Source organism: Thalassophryne amazonica, chromosome 3 (assembly GCF_902500255.1).
Source record: "Thalassophryne amazonica chromosome 3, fThaAma1.1, whole genome shotgun sequence".
NCBI classification, from domain to species: domain Eukaryota; kingdom Metazoa; phylum Chordata; class Actinopteri; order Batrachoidiformes; family Batrachoididae; genus Thalassophryne; species Thalassophryne amazonica.
In genome coordinates, this window is record NC_047105.1 from 45,702,401 (window position 1) to 45,723,169 (window position 20,769).

Here is a 20,769-nt window from a genome sequence, read left to right on the forward strand (position 1 = left end):
TTTTTTCACGCGTGTCGGTGACGTCATTTCCCTGTGGGCAGGCCTTGAGTGAGATGTGGTCCCGCCCTCTCGGCTGAATTCCTTTGTTCACACGCTGCTCGAGACGGCGCGCGTTGCTTTATCAAAATTTTTTCTGGACCTGTGAGGAATATACGAGTGGACACTATTCGAGAAATTAAGCTTGGTTTTCTGTGAAAAGTTTAACGGCTGATGAGAGATTATGGGGTGTTTCTGTCGGTGTAAGGACTTCCCATGGAGCGGGACGTCCTGCAGCGCTCCAGGCGCTGTCGTCGGCCTGTTTCGAGCTGAAAACATCCTAATTTAAGGCTTATTCACCCAGGACATCATGAGAGAACAGAGAAGATTCAGAAGAGGCCGGCATGAGGAATTTATGCGGACATTCCACTGTTTAAGGACATTTTTTAATGAAAGACGTACGCGCAAATTCGCCGAGTCGTTTCCGTGACGACTCGGCAAATCTGTGTGCGCCGCGACAGGAAAAACACCTCCGTGTTGAAAACCATTTGTAGAATTCAGGCGGCTTTTAATGGCTTTCCAACAAGTGAGTAACTGAGAAATTGTTTAACAGCTTGGGCATGTTCCAACTTGCCCGTTAAGATTTCCAACGGAGGTGTTTTTCCTGCCGCGACCCCCCCGCGGTCGGGTCCAGCCCGACATGCGACTCTGCCCGCACGTTCTTTCATTACAAAATGACCGTTAACAATGGAATGTCCGAATAAACTCCTCATGCCGACTTCTTCTGAAAGTTCTCTGTTCTCTGACGACTTACTGCGTCAACAGAGCCTGAAATGTGGAAGTTTTCAACTTGAAACGGCGAGACGCTGCCGCCTCGAAGCGCAGATCGCCGTCAGGCACCGTGGACCGTCCTTAAAGCGACACTACCAGACCAAAATCTCTCATCAGCCGTTAAAATTTTTACCGAAAACCAGCTGAATTTATTGAATGGTGTCCACTCAGTTGTGCCTTACAGTTTTGAAAAAATTTTATCAAACAAAGCAACAGTCTCTGAGCCATTCCTAAACAATGAAAAAATCGACGAGCGGGTGGACGACTCCTCACTCAAAGACTGCCCACAGGCGAATGACGTAACCGACAGGCGTGAAAAAAACTCTTGCATGCCCACGAGGGTTCAAGCATGTCTGATGTAATCACACGTGATTCAAATCCATATGGTTTTTGAAAAAATAATAAGGTTGGATACTTTTCTAATAGACCTCGTATATATATATATATATATATATATATATATATATATATATATATTTATATATATATATATATATATATATATATTTATATATATATATATATATATATATATATGAGGTCTGTCCATAAAGTATAGGTCCTTTTTATTTTTTTCAAAAACTATATGGATTTCATTCATATGTTTTTTACGTCAGACATGCTTGAACCCTCGTGCGCATGCGTGAGTTTTTCCACGCCTGTCGGTGACGTCATTCGCCTGTGAGCACTCCTTGTGGGAGGAGTTGTCCAGCCCCTTGTCGGAATTCCTTTGTCTGAGAAGTTGCTGAGAGACTGGCGCTTTGTTTGATCAAAAATTTTCTAAACCTGAGACACATCGAAGTGGACATGGTTCGAAAAATTAAGCTGGTTTTCAGTGAAAATTTTAACGGCTGATGAGAGATTTTGAGGTGATACTGTCGCTTTAAGGACTTCCAACACAGCGGGACGTCGCGCAGCGGTCCCAGGCGCCGTCATCAGCCTGTTTCAAGCTGAAAACCTCCACATTTCAGGCTCTATTGATCCAGGACGTCGTGAGAGAACAGAGAAGTTTCAGAAGAAGTCGGTTTCAGCATTTTATCCGGATATTCCACTGTTAAAGGAGATTTTTTTAATGAAAGACGCTCCGCCACAAGAAAAACACCTCTGTTGGAAGCCTTAAGGACAAGTTGGAACATGTCCAGCTGTTAAACAATTTCTCATATACTCACTCCACTGAAAGCCATCAAAAGCCGCCTGGATTTTACAAATGGTTATCAATATATATATATATATATATATATATATATATATATATATATATATATATATATATATATATCCTTCAGTCTGTTATAGCAGTACTAAATCCCCTCAATGAGTCCAGTGGCTTTCAGTGTATGTTATTGTCTATTGAGTATTTGTTGAATGAATTGTTGAAATCCAGGCATCACAAATTTCTGGAGGGACTGCATCACCTAGCAAATAAAATTTAAAACAACCCAATCACAGATTTTCCCTAATTATCAGGTGTTTTTTCTGATTGTGGAGGTACATTTTATCCTGTATTTAAGCAAATTTTTCATTGTTGTATCAGAAGTTGTGCTTTCCACTGCAGCTTCAGTCAGGTAATTACACGCATAAATGCCTGTCCTGTTGTGTGGGCCGCTGAAGAGGAGGTACTGCTGGCCCACCATCACCAGAGGGCGCCCTGCCTGGAGTGCGGGCTCCAGGCACCAGAGGGCGCCGCCGCCTCACGGGAGCAGCCTCGGTGACAGCTGTCACCCATCACCTGAGACAGCTGACGGCAATCATCAGTGGGGTATATCAGCAGGACGGCATCTCCACCTCATTGCCGAGATATCGTTTCTACCAGAGAGGTAACGTATCAAAGCCTACTGAGTACACAGTTTTGACTGAGCAAGTTATTGGTTTACTGTTCCAACGAGAGGTGGAGGTACCTTCCCTGCCGTTCGGAGTTCTGGGTGCAAACGCGCCCCCATCTAACTGTTCTTTTTCCCTCGCCAGCAGTACCAGGTCCGACACGCGGAGGCAGTGGCCACCTGGGAGTTCGGGACTTGGCGGCTCCAGTATTCCCGGGGTCCTGTGGCGGAGGAAGCCGTGTGGTTCCGGTCTTACCTTGGAGAGGCGTCTCCTATCTTCGAGCCTGCCCACACGACACCTTTGTGTATTGACTTTTGTCCATTTCTGTAATTGGTTGTATTCGTTGTGCACATTCACAACAGTAAAGCTTGTTATTTTGACTTACTCCATTGTCCGTTCATTTGCGCCCCCTGTTGTGGGTCCGTGTTCCTACACTTTCCCAACATGTCCTCACTCTTTGGACTTGCTCGTACTGTCAACTGTTCATGCATTAAACCTATAATTTAACTTCGGAATAGTGATGTATTTGTCTTTTGCAGTGTACCATTGTGCTTCAACATCTTTTATCCCCATCTATCTTCTCACTGATTTAAAGGGGAGAAAATCGATGAAATGGGATTAAAACCTGAGGAGACAACAAATGAAAAGATGGTAGCTGGTGGTTTGAGCGCTTCCAAATTCTCTGGAAGCCAAAAACAAACAAACAAACAAAAACAAAAATGACTACACTGGCTGAATATTATGATATGTGTTTGATGCATTTTGATCTAATATACACAGTTATCAAAAAAGAAGAAGAAGGAAAAAAAAAAATCTCATCCAAATAATTGTATGTTTGAAGTATTTGTGAAGTTGACCCAAAGGGCCATTTAGGAGGTCTCATAAATTAGTAAATGTGTAATATCTTCTGGTGGTATGTAGAGGACTTAATTATATTTAGATGAAAACACTAAAATATTTCCTAAAACACACATGCTAGAAAAACTAACAAAGACCATATTCTCTACCTGCCAAATACTGTTATCTATCTATAAAGCAAGAAACGTCTGTGAGTATTTGACTCGCATATCTCTCTGACTGTTTGTCAGATCATCCTCAGCTTTCCGATATGGCCTGCGGATGGCACGATGATGTGCATCCTTTATGAAAATTTTGAGGAATAAATTTCAAAACCTGTATTTTGAAACCTTTATTTTCATTACAGGGTTTTCCCACTTTGATTTTCCCACATTGACTGCAAATATGAAAAGTAAGTACTTACGTATATTGAATTTTAATTATTTAATTGTTTTAATGTGCCATTTTGTAAATGCAGACATGCGTGTGAAAGCGCACCTCTCTTCTTCTACGGCGGATAACGGCAGCCAGCATCCTAATTGTTGCATTGCTGCCACCTGCTGTCTGTTATAGCAGTACTAAATCCCCTCGATGAGTCTAGTGTCTTTCAAGTATTTAAAAAGCCAACCCCCCATTTGACCTCATGGCTTAAACTGTCTGCAGACCATCTAAACAAATTCATGTTTACATAAAATATTTCACCATAATACCTTTTACTTTACCTCAAAAAGAAATCTAACCAGATCGAGGCTTCAGAACGGTTGTAAAAATCATGCTGTTGCATTGCTGTTTTTGCTTTTCCCCAATGGCCAAAATAAATCAAAAGGCACTGACTGATACTTTCGCATTCACATGGCCTTTCTGTGTGGAGGTTGCATGTTTTCCCTGTGTTTTTGTGTGGGTTTCCTCTGGGTGCTCTGGTTTCCTCCCACATTTAAAGACATGCAGGTTAGGTGAATTGGAAATTTTATAATTGTCCAGGTGTCCCTTACAAAAGAGGCCTCAATCTCAATGAGAGTAACCTGGTTTAATAAAGGTTAAATAAAAACATTAGTGGAATGGGATTTAACTCCCTACAGTGTCCTTGCTAAAAGGCAAAATATATGAAAACACAATAGTTATCAATCAGTCCACACATTTCACAACAAATCTAAATGTCCCTGACTCACATTATTAATTACTACTGTATTCACATCCATATGTTTGTGCTTCATGTACACTAAGTGTGTTTATTCCTTCCTATATCTCTATGTGTGTATATATGTCTGACCATGTTGGATGGATATCAGGTTTTTTCTTAAAATAACTATTTGCACATCTCTTTGTATTTCAATGTCAACCTTGTCTTAACAAACTTACACTTTGTCTGTTAAAACTATGTAAGAGTAAGTACACCTCTTTGTACATCCTACCTTCAAACACAGCCACATACGACCATCCATGAAAAAATCTGCTTAAGCTCCCAATTTTCTATAGAAATCCAAACTTCCTAGAGGTACTGCACTAGTTTAAATAACACACTACATCAGTGGTTCCCAAAAAGCGGGTCACAAAATACTGCAGGTGTACCGCTGCCCGCTGGATTGGCCACAAAGGTGCTGCATGTGGGCCATGAGTATGTATGTACTGCATGTATGCAAGGCATCTTAGGCTTATGTGGAAACCGGAATTTTTCATTCAAGGTTTTGGCTGGGCCCAAAGTGAGCTTTAGGTTCCAGCATAGGCCTTAACATTCTTAAAGTTTGGGAAATTATGCTCTAAATATTCAGCACAGTGGGACAGTGGTGCAGCAGGTAGTGCCCTTTCATCCCAACAAAAAGGTCCCCAATTCTATGCCACCCATCCCCAAATCTTCTTGTACATCTGCAGCTGCATCAGGAAAGACCTTCAGCACTGGGCCTCTCACAAAATCTGGTGTCATATTTAAACAATACTCATATTGTTGTCTTCCTGCTCTTATTTTGACAAAAAGTCCTGGACCTCATGGGACTGCTCCTCAGGGGAAGCTCATTCAATCATTTTCTTCTATCATAAAATTAAATAACACAATGCATTTACATGTACTCTGTGACATTTAAATTTTGGGGCAAAATGTGGACTCACCTTTGGTCCGTCAGTTCCAGGCGTTCCTGGCAGACCTCGTGGGCCCTGCAGACCCTGAGGGCCAGCGGCTCCTCTCTCTCCAGGGAAACCCCGCTCACCCTACACAGTGACACATCCAGCAACAGGGAGGGACAGTCAGTAACAAGTCAGGCGATCTGTACGCTGGACAAAAACCAAGTCAAACTCACTCTGGGTCCAGTCGCACCGTTAGCACCAGCCTCTCCGGGAACACCCTTAAAGTAGAAAAGTAGGAAGAGTTGAGTCAAGAAAACTGACAACAACATAATAAAGCTTGAATGTTTGAGCTAATTTCACAGAAACACTAGGAAGTTCAAGGTGAGTTCAGTTGCTATCTACATTCATATCATGCTTCACGTATTGAGGGTTTTAAGTGATTCTGGAGAAAGCAGCATCTGTTGGAATGACCATGATTAATGTAATCTTACATTTGTAGAATAGTGTGTTTTAATTCTTTGCAGTTCACATTTTGCAATATTTCCATTATTCCAAATATTCAATTACGGAGGATGAGAGAGGCCACAACAAACATTGTCCAAATTAAGACAATGGTAGCAAATGCAGAAAAAATACCAACACAAAAAATATGTAGTTGAATAAAAAAAGTCTTGCATATGGTGGCAAACAAACTTGCAAACATAGAAAAGACAAATTTCAGTCAGGACCACTTTAGTCAAAAGGAAAACTTTATTTAATTGCACTAAGTTGTCTTTAGTGGTGTGGCTCTGTTCTGGGACCCCTCTGTTTTGGCACATGTTTACGTGGAAAAGCTTCTAGGCAATAAGTGCACCCCCCAGCCGGTCAATGCACCTATATGGAAAGACTATAGAAGGGAGGTGGCAGCAAAGCAGACAACAAAACGACAGCAAGTAAACTGGACAATAAACGGGAAAAAAAGATGGAGTTAGGGTCTGGTGGGTGGGAGTTCAGCTTGCGGAGGAAGCAGCTCGGTTCTGGACTACCACCATGTAAACACAATTTTCATCACCCCCACTTTGCCAGAAGCTGATTGGCTCATTCAGATGTCTGTCCTTGAGGACCTGTTTGACAATCACTGCTATAGGTTATATTTGTCTTTTCTATGTTTGCAATCTTTTTCTCAGGTCATTGCAGGTCGTGTCAAAATTCCATATTTTAGTACAATTGAATTAAAAAGTTCTGAATTAAAAGAATGAATTCAACTAATGCGGAAATAGTCTGGAATAAAGTAACTGCAAGATTATTCCATACTCACAATATAGATGGTGGAAGTACTCCTGTGTTATTCCCATGCATTTCCACAAGGAAAAAAATGCATATTTTACATCTCAAAACTGTCTTTTTTTGAAAAGTGTGACATGTGTTGTGGTGGCCAAATGTTTAGTGCACTTGGTTTCAGTGTGGAAGGTTCCAAGTTCAAACCCCACCCCTGCCACATTTCTGCATGTAATGTGGAGTCGCGTCAGGAAGGGCATCCAGCATAAAACTTGTGCCCATTCAACATACAGATGCACTATGGATTTGCTGTGGTGACTCAGAGTGCAAACAAGGGAGCAGCCAAAGGGACTTAATTACTATGTTGCAGAAGGAGGCTTCTGCTCAGAAAAATGTTAGATCCCCGTTACTGCATACTGTACTTGGATATGCACCATCACCTACTTTTGCAAAATACTGCCCCAGCTACAGCCGAATATCCACTACTTTGGATCACGATGTATCCAGACATTTGTAAAATGTTAAAAATATTCTCTCATTGCTCTACAATTCTAGTTTTACTACAGCTTACACCCAACGTCAGGCCGTGATTGGGTATCCAATTCATTTTTGTGGCAAAAATGTAGACAGCTGGGCATCACAAACAAGTTTTTATTATATTTTCTGTGTTAGCATTATATTTATACCTCCTTGAAATGAAATGATTTCATAAGATTTGTTTTTCTAAATGATGCACCCACCCACCTGATCTCCAGGCTTTCCTCCCTCCCCAGGAGGACCAGGAGGTCCAGGTAGACCCTGAGCACAGAAAAGAAGATAACGAATGAACATTAGAAATGAATGTTAAGGAAAAACAACAAACAATACAAAGTCATACTGATGCTAAATTGATTACTTTACAGCACATTACAATCCAGTCTCATGCCAAGTTCATGATGGCATTGTGAAAAGTGATTTAATCTATTATTTCATGATACTGTCATGAAATGTGCTACATTTTTGTGATGGTATCATGAAATAATTTCATGATGTATTATAAAATTTGGTGTGATGGGAGGCATTGTGGTTATGGTTACAACTGGGGTTAGGATAGGGTTAAAAATAGTGACTGAAACTTGACCACGTCATGAAAATGTGATGTATTTTGTGACGGTGAAAAAAAAAAACAGCATGAGACTGGACAGATATTAACAAAAGATACTGTATAGAATGCTACTTGATACTTGAATAAACAGTGGATATTCTGATTTCTTTGCAGAATTTATTGGCATGAACTTGAACTTGAACTTATTTATTTGGCACACAACTCGCCAACAACAAAAACTGATATACAAAGAATTCCACAGTGACATATGCGACCAAAAATAACCAATAACCAATGAAAGCATGTTTGGAAATGATAATTACATAAAATATACTAAAATAAATTATTACATATTCAAAAGAACTATTCAAACACAGTGAGACAGGCAATTGTAAGAAAATAAAAATGTCATGACAGACTCACCTGGAACCCTGAGGGACCAGGTTGTCCTTGTTCACCTCTCTCTCCAGCAGGGCCCTACAGATAATCCAAAATCAATAATCATAATCCACATCATAAACCAAACAACAGGGACGTCACGCTTAATATGTTGAAAATATTTTTTGATCTGATGTCAGAAAATATCTGATTATAGAGTTTTTAAACAGGCTGTTTTTATGTTAGTGCAACTGAAAAATAAAAATCTAGAAGTCTATGTTGGCTATGTATACTACAAAGTCCAGATACAGTGTCAAGGACCTTTTAAAAAAATCCCCTCAAAGAGCTAAAGTATCACTGAGGCAGTCTGGGAAAAGGAGATACTCAAGGTTGTTTCAAAGAACAAACTGCAAAAAAAGAAAAGATCATATCTGCACTACTGAAGCTATGGAGAGAGAGATAGAAAGAAAAAGAGATACATACAGCGGGGCCAGGGGGGCCAGCAGCACCGGTTTCTCCATCTTTGCCAGGCAGACCCTGAAAGGGGGGGAGGAGGTGATAAATAGACATAAACTGTTAAAGCACAGGTGATGCCATTAATGAGATAGACTTCTGATATAACTGAGATTTTGTGTAATACACTTAATTTTGTGTAATTAAGTGTAATACAGAAATAGAACACCAGTCATGATTGGCCACAGGTTAAGAAATAATTACGCTTAATGATTTTAAGCTTTGAAGCTTTTGTCTGAGATTATAAAAAGAGTCTGAGCTATTCCAGCATTCATTTGGTTTCTGTACCAACTCACTCTACATTCTAGATTACTTAGCTCACAAATCTGCGACCAATCACAAGTGTGTTTCCATTAAAATGTCCTGGTCTGAAAGCCTGATAGAGGTCGAGATTTTTTTTTCTTCCCCCTCTCCTGGTTGTAGTTGAAGTGGACAAGCAGGAAAATTAATGGCTGCTTGTATATGCGGCTTCTAACTGTAAAATCTCAGGAATGGTTTCTACCTTTGATACTATCTTGGTCTGACATCTTCAGCACGTTGGGCTTTATGTAAAATCTGCTCATGCTTACAGAGATACTGTGTAATTGGTGTGTAAGAATGACTGAAAAGAACTTCCTGCATTCACCAATTTTCTCATATTAAGAGTTTTGGAGTAACGGGAAGACAGAGGACAGGAAGGAGAGGAACAGTAGTAGCCAATAAACAAGTAGCGATCAGTATATCTGGTATTTATATTTGTGTATTTATATTTATGTTTGCAATTTTTTTTTTTTTAACTTTCACTTTTGATGCTCTGTGTGCTTCTTACCCTGTGTGCTGCTATACAATGCTGCTGGAACCTCAATTTCCCTGAGGGAGTCTCCCCAAGGGATTAATACAGTTCTATCTGATCTAATCTCATTTTTGTAGGGACAAACAAAATTTCCAAGTGGTTCAGTCCAAACCTGTAGTAGGAGATGTTCGTCTGCTGTCATCCAAACCAGATTTTTTACTTTGCCGCAGTTTCAGTTTGAAAAACCTTACATAATTAACAGGTCATATTCATGTTAATGTTGTCCAGTTTAATGCTACAGTTCAAAATGAAGTATTATTCTACATTTAATAATATAGGTACAATGATAAAGTTTAAATGCAACAAGCTCCATATTAATTTTTCTTGATTGAGGAAATCTTTTTTTTTTTATTTAGCTTATTAATTGAAATTCAATAACTCCAAATCCTCTGATATGGAGAGGGCATGAAATCGAAAACTGATGTACAGATTCATGGAAATCTAACTATTAGAAAAAAAAACAAAAAAAACAAACAAACAATAACTGATTTGTTTTCAAAATGCTCCATACATTAATTTTTCTGTGAAATGCTCCATATCCATGAAAGTTCCTTTGGTCACAAAATGCTCTATTGTCCAGTAATTGCTGGACCAGTCCTCAGTCTCAGTTTACTCATGACGCTTTCATTCATCTCTGTAAGTAATTAATCACCTTTGTCCCAGTTATGCCCACCATGGGCATAAGCCATTTCTTTGAAAGCCCTAACATTTTCAGTTAAAATAATGCTGTCAATCATCTTAAGTACATTGAGGAACACTTAAACTTTCCCCAGTTCTTAACCTTTTAAGCAAATTATTGTAACAAAATTCACCACTGCAGAGGAATGAGAGAAACCCAAGATTATCACTGTGATTTCCAGGGATTTTATTTCACTTATTTTGAACCCACATTGTGTCTTTGTGTCTTTTTGGTTGCTAAGCGCTCTGACGACAAAAAGGTTGGCATGTGGTGCACATTGCAACAAAAGGCAAATTGGAAGAAGCCTAGTAGTGCAAGGCAGAAGGAGCATTTTGACTAAAAACCTGTCATATTTTATTTCTATTTCCACAAGCTGGTGAACAGAGACAACTCTATTTTGACAAAATGACAAATGGAGCTTTTTGCATTTAAACTCTCCAAATATTCCTTTATTAGTCTCACAAAGGGGAAATATGAAACAATTGCTCACTCTGGGCGCTCCGCATCAAACCAGTGTATAAGACAATAAAGCAATTACGGCACATAATATTCAGTTCATCTCCAAACTGGAGCTGGAGAGTTACTCATCACCACCTTCTGTGGCGGACAGTGAAGTGTGATGAGACAAGACATTTTTAAAGTCTATTTTCGTGTCTATCCATTATTTCACTATTTCAGTAACAACGATGGGAAGAAACTCTTTATTTTGTTCCCCATTCACAGGATTTAGCAGGTCTTTTAATTCCACTTTTTTGCATTGATAATTACAGATTTTCTTCTGTGTTCCTCTGATAGCAGACAGGACATCTCCAAGTCTCCCTACTGCATATAGGAAACATCAACCCAGAATACACTGCATCATCAGCATCCTTTTTTTAATTTTTATTTAGCAGATCAGCACACTTGCAGTAGCAGTGATGATTTTTGCTTAGCAGCATCTGTGCTGCTGTACTTTATTTTGTAATTATTTTCAGTGTTTTTTCACATGCATTATCTTCAAGTCTGTCATCATGGAGGAGTGTGAAAATTTCAGGAATATGACGGTCCAACAGCTGAAAAAGTTTCTCGCTGTCAGACGTGTTCCCTGCAGTGGAAACGTATTTCAGGAGCTGGCGAGTCTCGTAGAGAAAGATGCATAAGTTTACCCAGTTTTGGAGAAGTTTTGCCACGAAGAGTCGGATAGAAAGAGATGGCCGCTGACGATGGCTGTGTTCGCTATCTCCATGGGAGAGCTGTGACTCGGACACGGGACTTGAAATGGCTACTAGCCATTGGTGTTACCAATGTGTATTATTACTGTTTCATTGACTGTGGACAGACAAATGAGAGATTCGAGCAACAGAAAGGTAACGACGTCTTTTGGATGTTGACTGACCATCATCTGGACCTCACAGAATTACAAAATATCAAAAGGAGATAATGACTTTGTTTACATACAAAGCCGTCTGAAACCAGTGCAGTGCCAGACAGCAGAACGATATTCTGCATGGCTGCTGTGTATGAACATGGGAGAAGTAAAATCAGGGGGAAGTGGTTGTGTTTCAGGGTGTGTACATATGACTACTTTATTTGTAGCTATCCAGTCTTATGTGATGTATTTGATTTTTTTTCCTCACTACATCAGGGGTTACAAAGAAGCCGGAAATACACTGGTCAGTGAACCTCAAAAAAATTTAGGCAAAAGCCAATAGTGCACCCCTTATGGCGGTACATAAATACCTATATGCAGAGGGGGAGAATTACTAAAGTTTGCCTTAAATATGTTCTTCTTTCAAGGTGCTGATCCCTTTGTCCTGACATAGCCCTTCTGACATATATGAGTGGGGTGAGTACCCTTATTTGCAATTTTTGGGGAGTTATTTCTGGTAATCCTACACTGTTGTGGTTTGCCCCTGTCTGTGTCCTGATGTTATCTTCTGTCTGTGCCTTTTTGTTAGTGTTCTTCGTGTTCCGTCCATGTTCCTTTTGTGAATGGTTTTCACATCCTGTCCTCTGTCTGTGTTTTGTCTCTTGTGTCTGTGTCCATGTGTTTTGTTATCATTGTCTTCCTCATGTGTCTCTTTGGTGTACTATGTTGAATTCCAGCAGTTTGCACGTTGTTCACTTCTGAGTTCCATGTTAGTTTTCTGCTTTTTGTTCATGGATTTAGTTTTTGGTTATTCTTTAGTTATTGTGTTTTGATTGCCTCCTATATTTGTTCTTAGTCTTCATGTTAGTTTTTTCACTGTTGCACTTTGTTCACTTTTGAGTTCTACATTTGTTTTGGCATTATGTATTTTTGGATCTGTATTTTGGTTTCATGATCTTTCTTCTGTTTAGGTTATGTTTTGTTATTATGTTTTTCTTTTCCACTCAACGTCTGATGTCTGTTTAGTTTTTAGTCATCTTGTGTTCCTTTAAGTTGTCACGTGATCTTTGAACTCATCTCCCTGATTCACACACCTGTCTTTCATTTGTTCATTAGTGCATTTTGTATTTAAGTATCACCTCTTCCTTGTTTGTTTGCTGGATTCTTCACATTGGTGTCCACGTTGTGTGCATTCTGAGGTTGCTTGTTTTCTGTGCTTCTGTGCTATTCCTTGTGTTTTCATTACATTCCTTGTGACTCAGTTTGGACTCTGTTTTTGTGTAATTTTGGACCCTTCTTTCCACGCCTCATTTTTGTCTTTGTTTGCAGTGTGTGTGGCTGTTGAATAATAAGTTACCTGAGTTTTTGCACTTACCTCCTGCCTCTTCCCTGCCTGTATATTTGGGTTCAAACTAAACAATGTAAAACGTAACAGAACACAATTATGTGGATTTTGCAAGTGTTTGCTGAATCTGGTGTGGCGCACTTGTTTGAAACCATCTCACTCGAAAAGGGACAAGAAACAAAAGAGAAGTTTATGAAGCTGTTGTCGCATAAGGAACACTGATTTGACGTTGTTACATTATGGTCAAAGCAGTGGCCTGCTTGACCGTCATAATGATTTTATGACTTTAAGCCTGTGAACTCACTAGCTCTTGAATGGCAGCAATGGTTTCTTTGTCTTTTTACATTTATATTGTTAATGCAAAAATCTTGACCTGATTAAGTTTTTATTAATATAGCATCTAATATGGTAAATTCACCCATCTTGAAAATTTGCGATGTACCAAAAAGAAAACAGTCAGCGGAGACGCTTTCATAAACCAAACAACAGGGACGTCACACTTATATCTAGAAAACAGTAGGCATATTTGTTGATCGCATTTAGTTTTGAAGGAGTCACATCTGAAGGTCTTTTTTTATTACTTTTGATAACATCAATCTTTATTGGTTTTATTTCTAGGCTGTAGCCTTCTGAAGACTATCAACAAAAGATGTGTTTATATATGAAGATAATTCTTCAAAAGAGGCATTTGTGACTATACAACCACAAATCCAATGATAAACGCTGAAGTTAAAACAGAGGATTTCTTACTCTTAGACCAGGAGCACCAGCCAGTCCTTTCTCACCAGCCTTGCCAGATTCACCCTAATCACAAGTGAAACAAAATTCAGTTGTTAGGGTGCTGCTGATCCCATTGGTCATACACCTATTTTGAGAGGAGAGTGGTTACAAAGGCATAAAACTGTTTAGCAGAATATAACCTTCAAGATAAGATGCTAGTTAGATAAATAGGAAAAGGCACTGCAAAAAATGCTAAATATTTCAAACTGGTGAATATACCTTTTTCCACAAATTTACAAATATTTACAAATAATTGATTACTCACAGTTGCTCCCTTGGGTCCAGGGAATCCCATGACACCAGGCTGTCCACGTGCACCTTGTGGGCCAGGGGGTCCGGGCCGACCATCCTCACCAGAGGCTCCCTTGTTAAGTAAAATAAATCAGAATTATTTATACGACGTGTTTAGATTAAAAAAATAAATGAAGTGAACTTTATACAACTGATCATTCAATCAATAGAATAACGGCAACCATATAGCTCTGTATGAACAGTCACGAATAATACAGCTGCAACTCAGTTTGTTAAAATTTAGACTTTACCTCCTGTTTAGTACAAACTGGACATATTTCAATAAAATCAACCACATAGTTGTAAAAAAAAAGGTAGACCAGGTTTATAGAATACAAATAAAATGCCAAAACACAATGCCAGCCAGCCAACCAGCCAAAAACCTAGCTGAGTGTTGCCACTTCAATACAGATCAAAATGTAAGTTTCTATTATGGATGGTATTAATAATATTTTTCCAAGCCAAATGCCACCTTTTGATCAAATGTCTTAAAAACTGATTCACTGGTAAATCTTCCCAATCTTACACTATACTTAAACATTCCTTGGCTGTGTTCCCTTATCTCCAAAATGCAAATTGTATCCAATACTTTAGTTTTTGTTACTTAAAATCCAGTGATAATCCCATCATATATACCAGCTCAGATTTACATCAAAATCAAACTGACCCTTCTCTCTTGAACATCATGAACATCCAAAACCTTGAAGACCTGGACCTTAACGATAACATGTTCTTACTGAAACACCAGCTGTCTGATATGAAAGCCACATTGGAATGATTACAGAACAGAAGAATGATGAACAACTGAGGCTCAAAATCAACACCCAAAAAACAAAGGAAGTGTGTTGTTGTGTGGGCCGCTGAAGAGGAGGTACTGCTGGCCCACCACCAGAGGGCGCCCTGCCTGAAGTGCGGGCTTCAGGTACGAGAGGGCGCCGGAGCAACCAGGAGTGACAGCTGTCACTCATCAACAAGCACCAGCTGTCACTCATCATCACAACTACCATCACCATAAAAGCCGGGCAGCATCTCCACCTTGCTGCCGAGATATCATCTACCTTATAGGTAAATTCTCAGCCTTGATTGTGCCTATGCACGTACTTGCTGTTCTGGTTTTTGTGATCTGTTGCAGGATAGTCAACTCGCTATTTCCAGCGGGAGGCTGGGGGTTCGTGGATTGACGAGGAGAGAATGGTTTTCACTCCTCACTCCGAACCACATAAAATAGGAGATTGATTCTGTACTGTGATCTGGTGTAAAGGTGGAGGTGTTTTTCCCACCCGACTACTGAAAGAACGAACTTGCTGACTGCTTACTGGGCGTGTTTTCACACACCCACCATTAACTGTTTTCTGCCCTGCCAGCAGTACCTGATCTGACAGCTGGAGACGGTGGCCACCTGGGGATTCGAGACTTGGCGGCTCCGCTGTGTTCCAGATCCGGTGGCAGTGGAAATCGTGTGGGGCCCGGCTCTTCTCTGGACGGTTGTCTCCTACCCTCGAGCGTGCCCACACGTCACCCTTGTATATTTGACTGTAATCCAAATTCTGTATCTGTCTGTATTCCGTTGTGCACGTTTCACAACAGTAAAGTGTTGTTATTTTTGACTCATCCATTGTCCGTTCATTTACGCCCCCCTGTTGTGGGTCCGTGTCACTACACTTTCCCAACTTGTGTCTCTGCATCCAATGGCATGAATCACTGAAGCTTCATGATGAAATGAAGTGAAGTTCAAGAGTGTCTGAGTTCATCAAATGATGAGGACATAACAGCCAGGACATGATTGGGAACAAACCTCAGGAAACATGGAAATACGAGAAACTGCAGACCTTTGTCATAAAGTGTTTGTCTGAATACCCGCAGGGCAGAAGTCATTTCACATGAAGAACTATGAGAAAGAACACAACAAAATCCTGCAAACAATCACACTAGTTGAAGAAAATGGAAATGGATCAAGCTTATGAGCAGGAAGATTGAGAATAATAAATCATATGGCCTGTCCTCTTTTGAAATGACCAGGGCACCAGAAGAAGAGGACGTTCAAAGCAGTTTTGGAGGCCTTTCATGCTAGATGAGCTGGATAAGAAGAACACAACCTGTGGGGAGCCAGCATCTACAGTTGATGCCCAGAAGGAGTGATGATGGAATGATACTATAAATCCAGCAAAGAAACCAACAATCACACCCAGAAAAAGCAACCTTCATGGCGTTTTATTACAAGCTATTCTGAAAACATGGATCTGTCTGCAGTCCAATGACCAGCTGACAATGTTTCTGCTATGAACTAAACACAAATTCCATCCAGTTTGTTGAACTGCTTTCAAATTTAAAAAGACACTTCTGGATTTTGACTGAAATACATATTGCACAGTAATAGTAGAGCTTATACAGCAAAAATCTAGATAAGTGGGTGAGTGAGTAATCCAGAAATACTATGAGCAATAACTCATAAGCAATCAACTGTGACATCTGCATATAATGACTGTGAAGTAAGTAGACGGTTGTTAGCATTAAAGTCAGCGTTGTTACTGTATAAGCAATAACTCATAAACAATCAACTGTATCATCTGCATACAATGATGCTGAAGTAGACGGTTGTTAGCATTAAAGTCGGCGTTGTTATCGTATAAGCAATAACTCATAAACAAACAACTGTATCCTCTGCATATAATGATGCTGAAGTATTTCAATTTTCAATTTATTTTCATTTATATAGCGCCAAATCACAACAAAGTTGCCTCAATGAACTTCACACAAGCAAGGTCTAACCTTAGCAACTCCCAGAGCAAGCACAGAGGCGAGGTTTCTTCCTCTGAGGAAGAAACCTCAAGCAGATGAGATTCAAAGGGGTGATCCTCTGCTTGGGCGATAAAGTAGATGGTTGTTAGCATTAAAGTCAGCATTGTCTTTGTATAAGCAATAACTAATAATCAACTGTATCATTACCTGTTTTAGATCTTTGAGTTCAGCTTGTGAAAAATCAGAGCAAAAACAAAAGTTTTGCGTTTATATTTTTGTTCAGTGTAGTAAAACACAAGTGAATGAATGCCTACACTCAGCACAAGGTCTTTATGTGCCATAGCGCATATGTTACTACAAACCCCACTCCTCCAAAATAGAACAAAATGAGATGAGATAAAATAAGACAAAACAAATGAATTGAAACAAACAGCAGGTTTGGCAAAACTGCACTTACAGAAGGTCCAACTTTGCCTTGTGGGCCAGCATCTCCAGGACGCCCAGTAAGACCCTGTCAAAGGAGAACAGAAACAGATCAAACCCCGCTAAAGAAAGGCACAAATATATGTACGTCATTGTGGAAATCCAAATTCAAACCTTTTAATCTACCAGCATACATACAGTTTTAAAGGTTGAGCTTTTATTTTTCCATCAGTAAAATAAACCAAAATATGATCTCAACTTTGTCCATTACACTAACAGAAGACATCCAAGCAAAATGCAGATATTAAAAAAGTCAGAAAAATAGAATATTTTATATAGAATATAGACATTAGTTGACATTTACCATTAATTTCATGTCTCGGAGTAGACATTCTTAAAGCGACAGTGTATAATATTTAGGGCCATCTAGTGGAGAGGTTGCAGACTGCATTATGCCATCAGCAGTCACATTATTGTTTCCCTTCAGATTTTTACTTCTTTAGTGACAAGGCTTCATTTCTAGTCTCTTGTCTTCTCTTGTGATAAGCAATATACGAGGTCTGTCAATAAAGTATAGGTCCTTTTTATTTTTTTCAAAAACTATATGGATTTCATTCATATGTTTTTACGTCAGACATGCTTGAACCCTCGTGCGCATGCGTGAGTTTTTCCACGCCTGTCGGTGATGTCATCCGCCTGTGAGCACTCCTTGTGGGAGGAGTCGTCCAGCCCCTCGTCGGAATTCCTTTGTCTGAGAAGTTGCTGAGAGACTGGCGCTTTGTTTGATCAAAATTTTTTCTAAACCTGTGAGACACATCGAAGTGGACACGGTTCGAAAATTAAGATGGTTTTCGGTGAAAATTTTAACGGCTGATGAGAGATTTTGAGGTGATACTGTCGCTTTAAGGACTTCCCACAGTGCAAGATGTCGCGCAGCGCTCTCAGGCGCCGTCGTCAGCCTGTTTCAAGCTGAAAACCTCCACATTTCAGGCTCTATTGATCCAGGACGTCGTGAGAGAACAGAGAAGTTTCAGAAGAAGTCGGTTTCAGCATTTTATCTGGATATTCCACTGTTAAAGGAGATTTTTTTAATGAAAGACATGCGGGCGGATTGCAGCGTCGGCTCGCAGCCGCCGCGATGCTCCGCCACAGGAAAAACACCTCTGTTGGAAGCCTTAAGGACAAGTTGGAACATGTCCAGCTGTTAAACAATTTCTCATATACTCACTCCACTGAAAGCCATCAAAAGCCGCCTGGATTTTACAAATGGTTATCAACACAGAGGTGTTTTTCCTGTGCCGCCGCACCATGCCGGCTGCGTCCCAACGCGCGGACCCGTCCACACTCCAGCGTAGTTATGAAGAGCTCATTCTAACCTTATGAAAACATGCCCATTCAATGATTAATTTATTCATTCATAATTTATTTATTCATAACAGATGGTTATGAATGCTATGTGACGTTTCTGCTAATAAATACCAATAAATCTTCTACACTGTAGCTTTAAAAACAGTGGCTAATATTGCGGCTTATCTCATCTCACTGAGTCACGATAACTGTGAAACTGTGACTACAAAAAACACACTATGGGAATCAATGTCTCTAGCAGTGAACCCTTCCACCAACATGATATTCTCTGGCATTCTGGTTACATTCAAACGACCACAGGCCCCTAGAAAGTAACGGGTTTCTTATTTTCCAACACTTTAATGCACATGTGTGCAACAGCTTTCAGGTTTGTGGTCGAACAGATGAAAGAAGCGCTCACTCTGGCACCAGGCAGACCAGGTTCTCCAGGACGTCCAGGGTCACCGTTAGCACCTTTGGGACCACTGGCCCCAGCGGGTCCACGCTCACCAGGGGCCCCCTGTGGCAGGACAGAAAGTAAAACCGGTCATCAGTCTTCTGTCGTCACACTCAGTCTAAATGAGTTTTCCTTTAAACAGCGTGAAGGAGTTTTATCGACCTGCTGAAGGGAAGAAGATTAAATTCTGACACATTAATTCTGAGACTTTTTGGGGGAAGATAATGGTGAATGAGAAGCTGGCCTTGCAGATGGGTAACATGGGTTACTTTTGTGCTGTGTGTTTTACTGCCATCTTATGGCCACATGGTGGATTTACGCAGTGTGCATCCGGTCAACAGAATGATGAAATTCACTCTTTGACAAACACATTTCATGCACTTCCTCATGATTAAAAGTGCTGCATCCAGAGAAAAATGTGAGGAGATCATTTATTTCACATCTCAAATACAATTTATTTTGAGCGGTTTTACATTAAAAATAATAATAATAGCACCAATAATAATTAGTGGACAAACTTAAAAAAGGGCTTCAGTTGGTAACATTCATGTCTTATACTAATCCAAATGAACTCACTAAGTAACAGCCATGGCAAGTTGCTAATTTAAGTTAGACCCAGTTAATTATTATGAGTGTTATCAATTGAAACAATGTCTTGAAGTTTTCTTTTTTCAATGTATTCTTGAATAAGGTGCAATATAATCTTCCAGTTATGTCACTAGGAGATGAAAAGACTAATAAAAAGCTGAGTTAACATGATGTTAATGCTTTAAAGGGGACATACTGCACAATTTTTCAACAACATAAAACACTATCAGACCCATGAGTACTTGGATGGCAGCACAGTTTTGTCATTTTGTCTTTATGCTTTATGCTTTAATTCAACAATTTAGGGATGACTGCTATTTTTACACACAGCACCTCCATTTTTAGGAGCTATTAGTAATTGGGCAAACAAAATACAATGATTACTGTCAATGCAAATCATCACTTTTACAGCCATTTTTCTTTAGTCAAGTCAGTGGATGGATTGAACATTTCCAGGTTACTGTGTATCTTGAAATCTATTATCATCAGTCACTAAGAAATGCAAATATTATGGTACTACTATCTGTTGTGACAGTGTGAGATGCCGACAAGTGACAGAAGGCTTCAAGACACCTGTGACAACTCTGAAGGTGTTACAGGCTTCAGTGGTTATGACGGGCGAAACTGTGCATAACGCTGAATTGTTGTATCACCAGTTATTAGGTCTGGGGCCAAAAATGCCAGGTGATACCATCAAAAAATAACAAAATAACTAAGTAATAGTAATACTGACAATAGGGGTGGAACGATGCAGCGTGCATTGTGATAAACGTATGGTGTAGCCTGTGTCGAATCATAATGTTTTTTGAGATACCATGAAAGAAACAATCACCATACATTACTTTCTACATAATTAATATGAACAGTGCTGCAATTATGTATCATGATATCAATCAAATCACAACAAGGTGTATCATGATATGTGTTGTATCATGGAGCAAGTGTATTTTCTGCCCAAACTAATAATAATCATAATCTTCACATTAAATGTCATTTACTCTGCAACAGTCACAACTGAACCTAAACAATGAGAATATTAACAGGAAATTTCTAATTAAATTAAATAATTATTGCATTATTGCACACATTTCCTTATTTCATTCTTCTTTTGCAGCATCTATGTTTATGATTTCCTTCACTGAGAATCTTTCCTCTCTGCACCCATAAAAAGTCGACCTGTCTTAG

At 39.6% G+C, this 20,769-nt stretch overlaps 1 protein-coding gene across 1 annotated transcript in view; it reads right to left on the minus strand.

Moving 5' to 3' along the window:
- The window catches only part of col2a1b (collagen, type II, alpha 1b), a 140,239-nt gene that overhangs the window by 31,647 nt on the left and 87,823 nt on the right, over nucleotides 1-20,769 (minus strand). Inside the window, 9 exon segments of the mRNA XM_034166160.1 lie at nucleotides 5,569-5,667; nucleotides 5,757-5,801; nucleotides 7,525-7,578; nucleotides 8,288-8,341; nucleotides 8,726-8,779; nucleotides 13,710-13,763; nucleotides 14,005-14,103; nucleotides 17,227-17,280; nucleotides 18,961-19,059. Of these exon segments, the coding sequence (XP_034022051.1) occupies nucleotides 5,569-5,667; nucleotides 5,757-5,801; nucleotides 7,525-7,578; nucleotides 8,288-8,341; nucleotides 8,726-8,779; nucleotides 13,710-13,763; nucleotides 14,005-14,103; nucleotides 17,227-17,280; nucleotides 18,961-19,059 (612 nt within the window).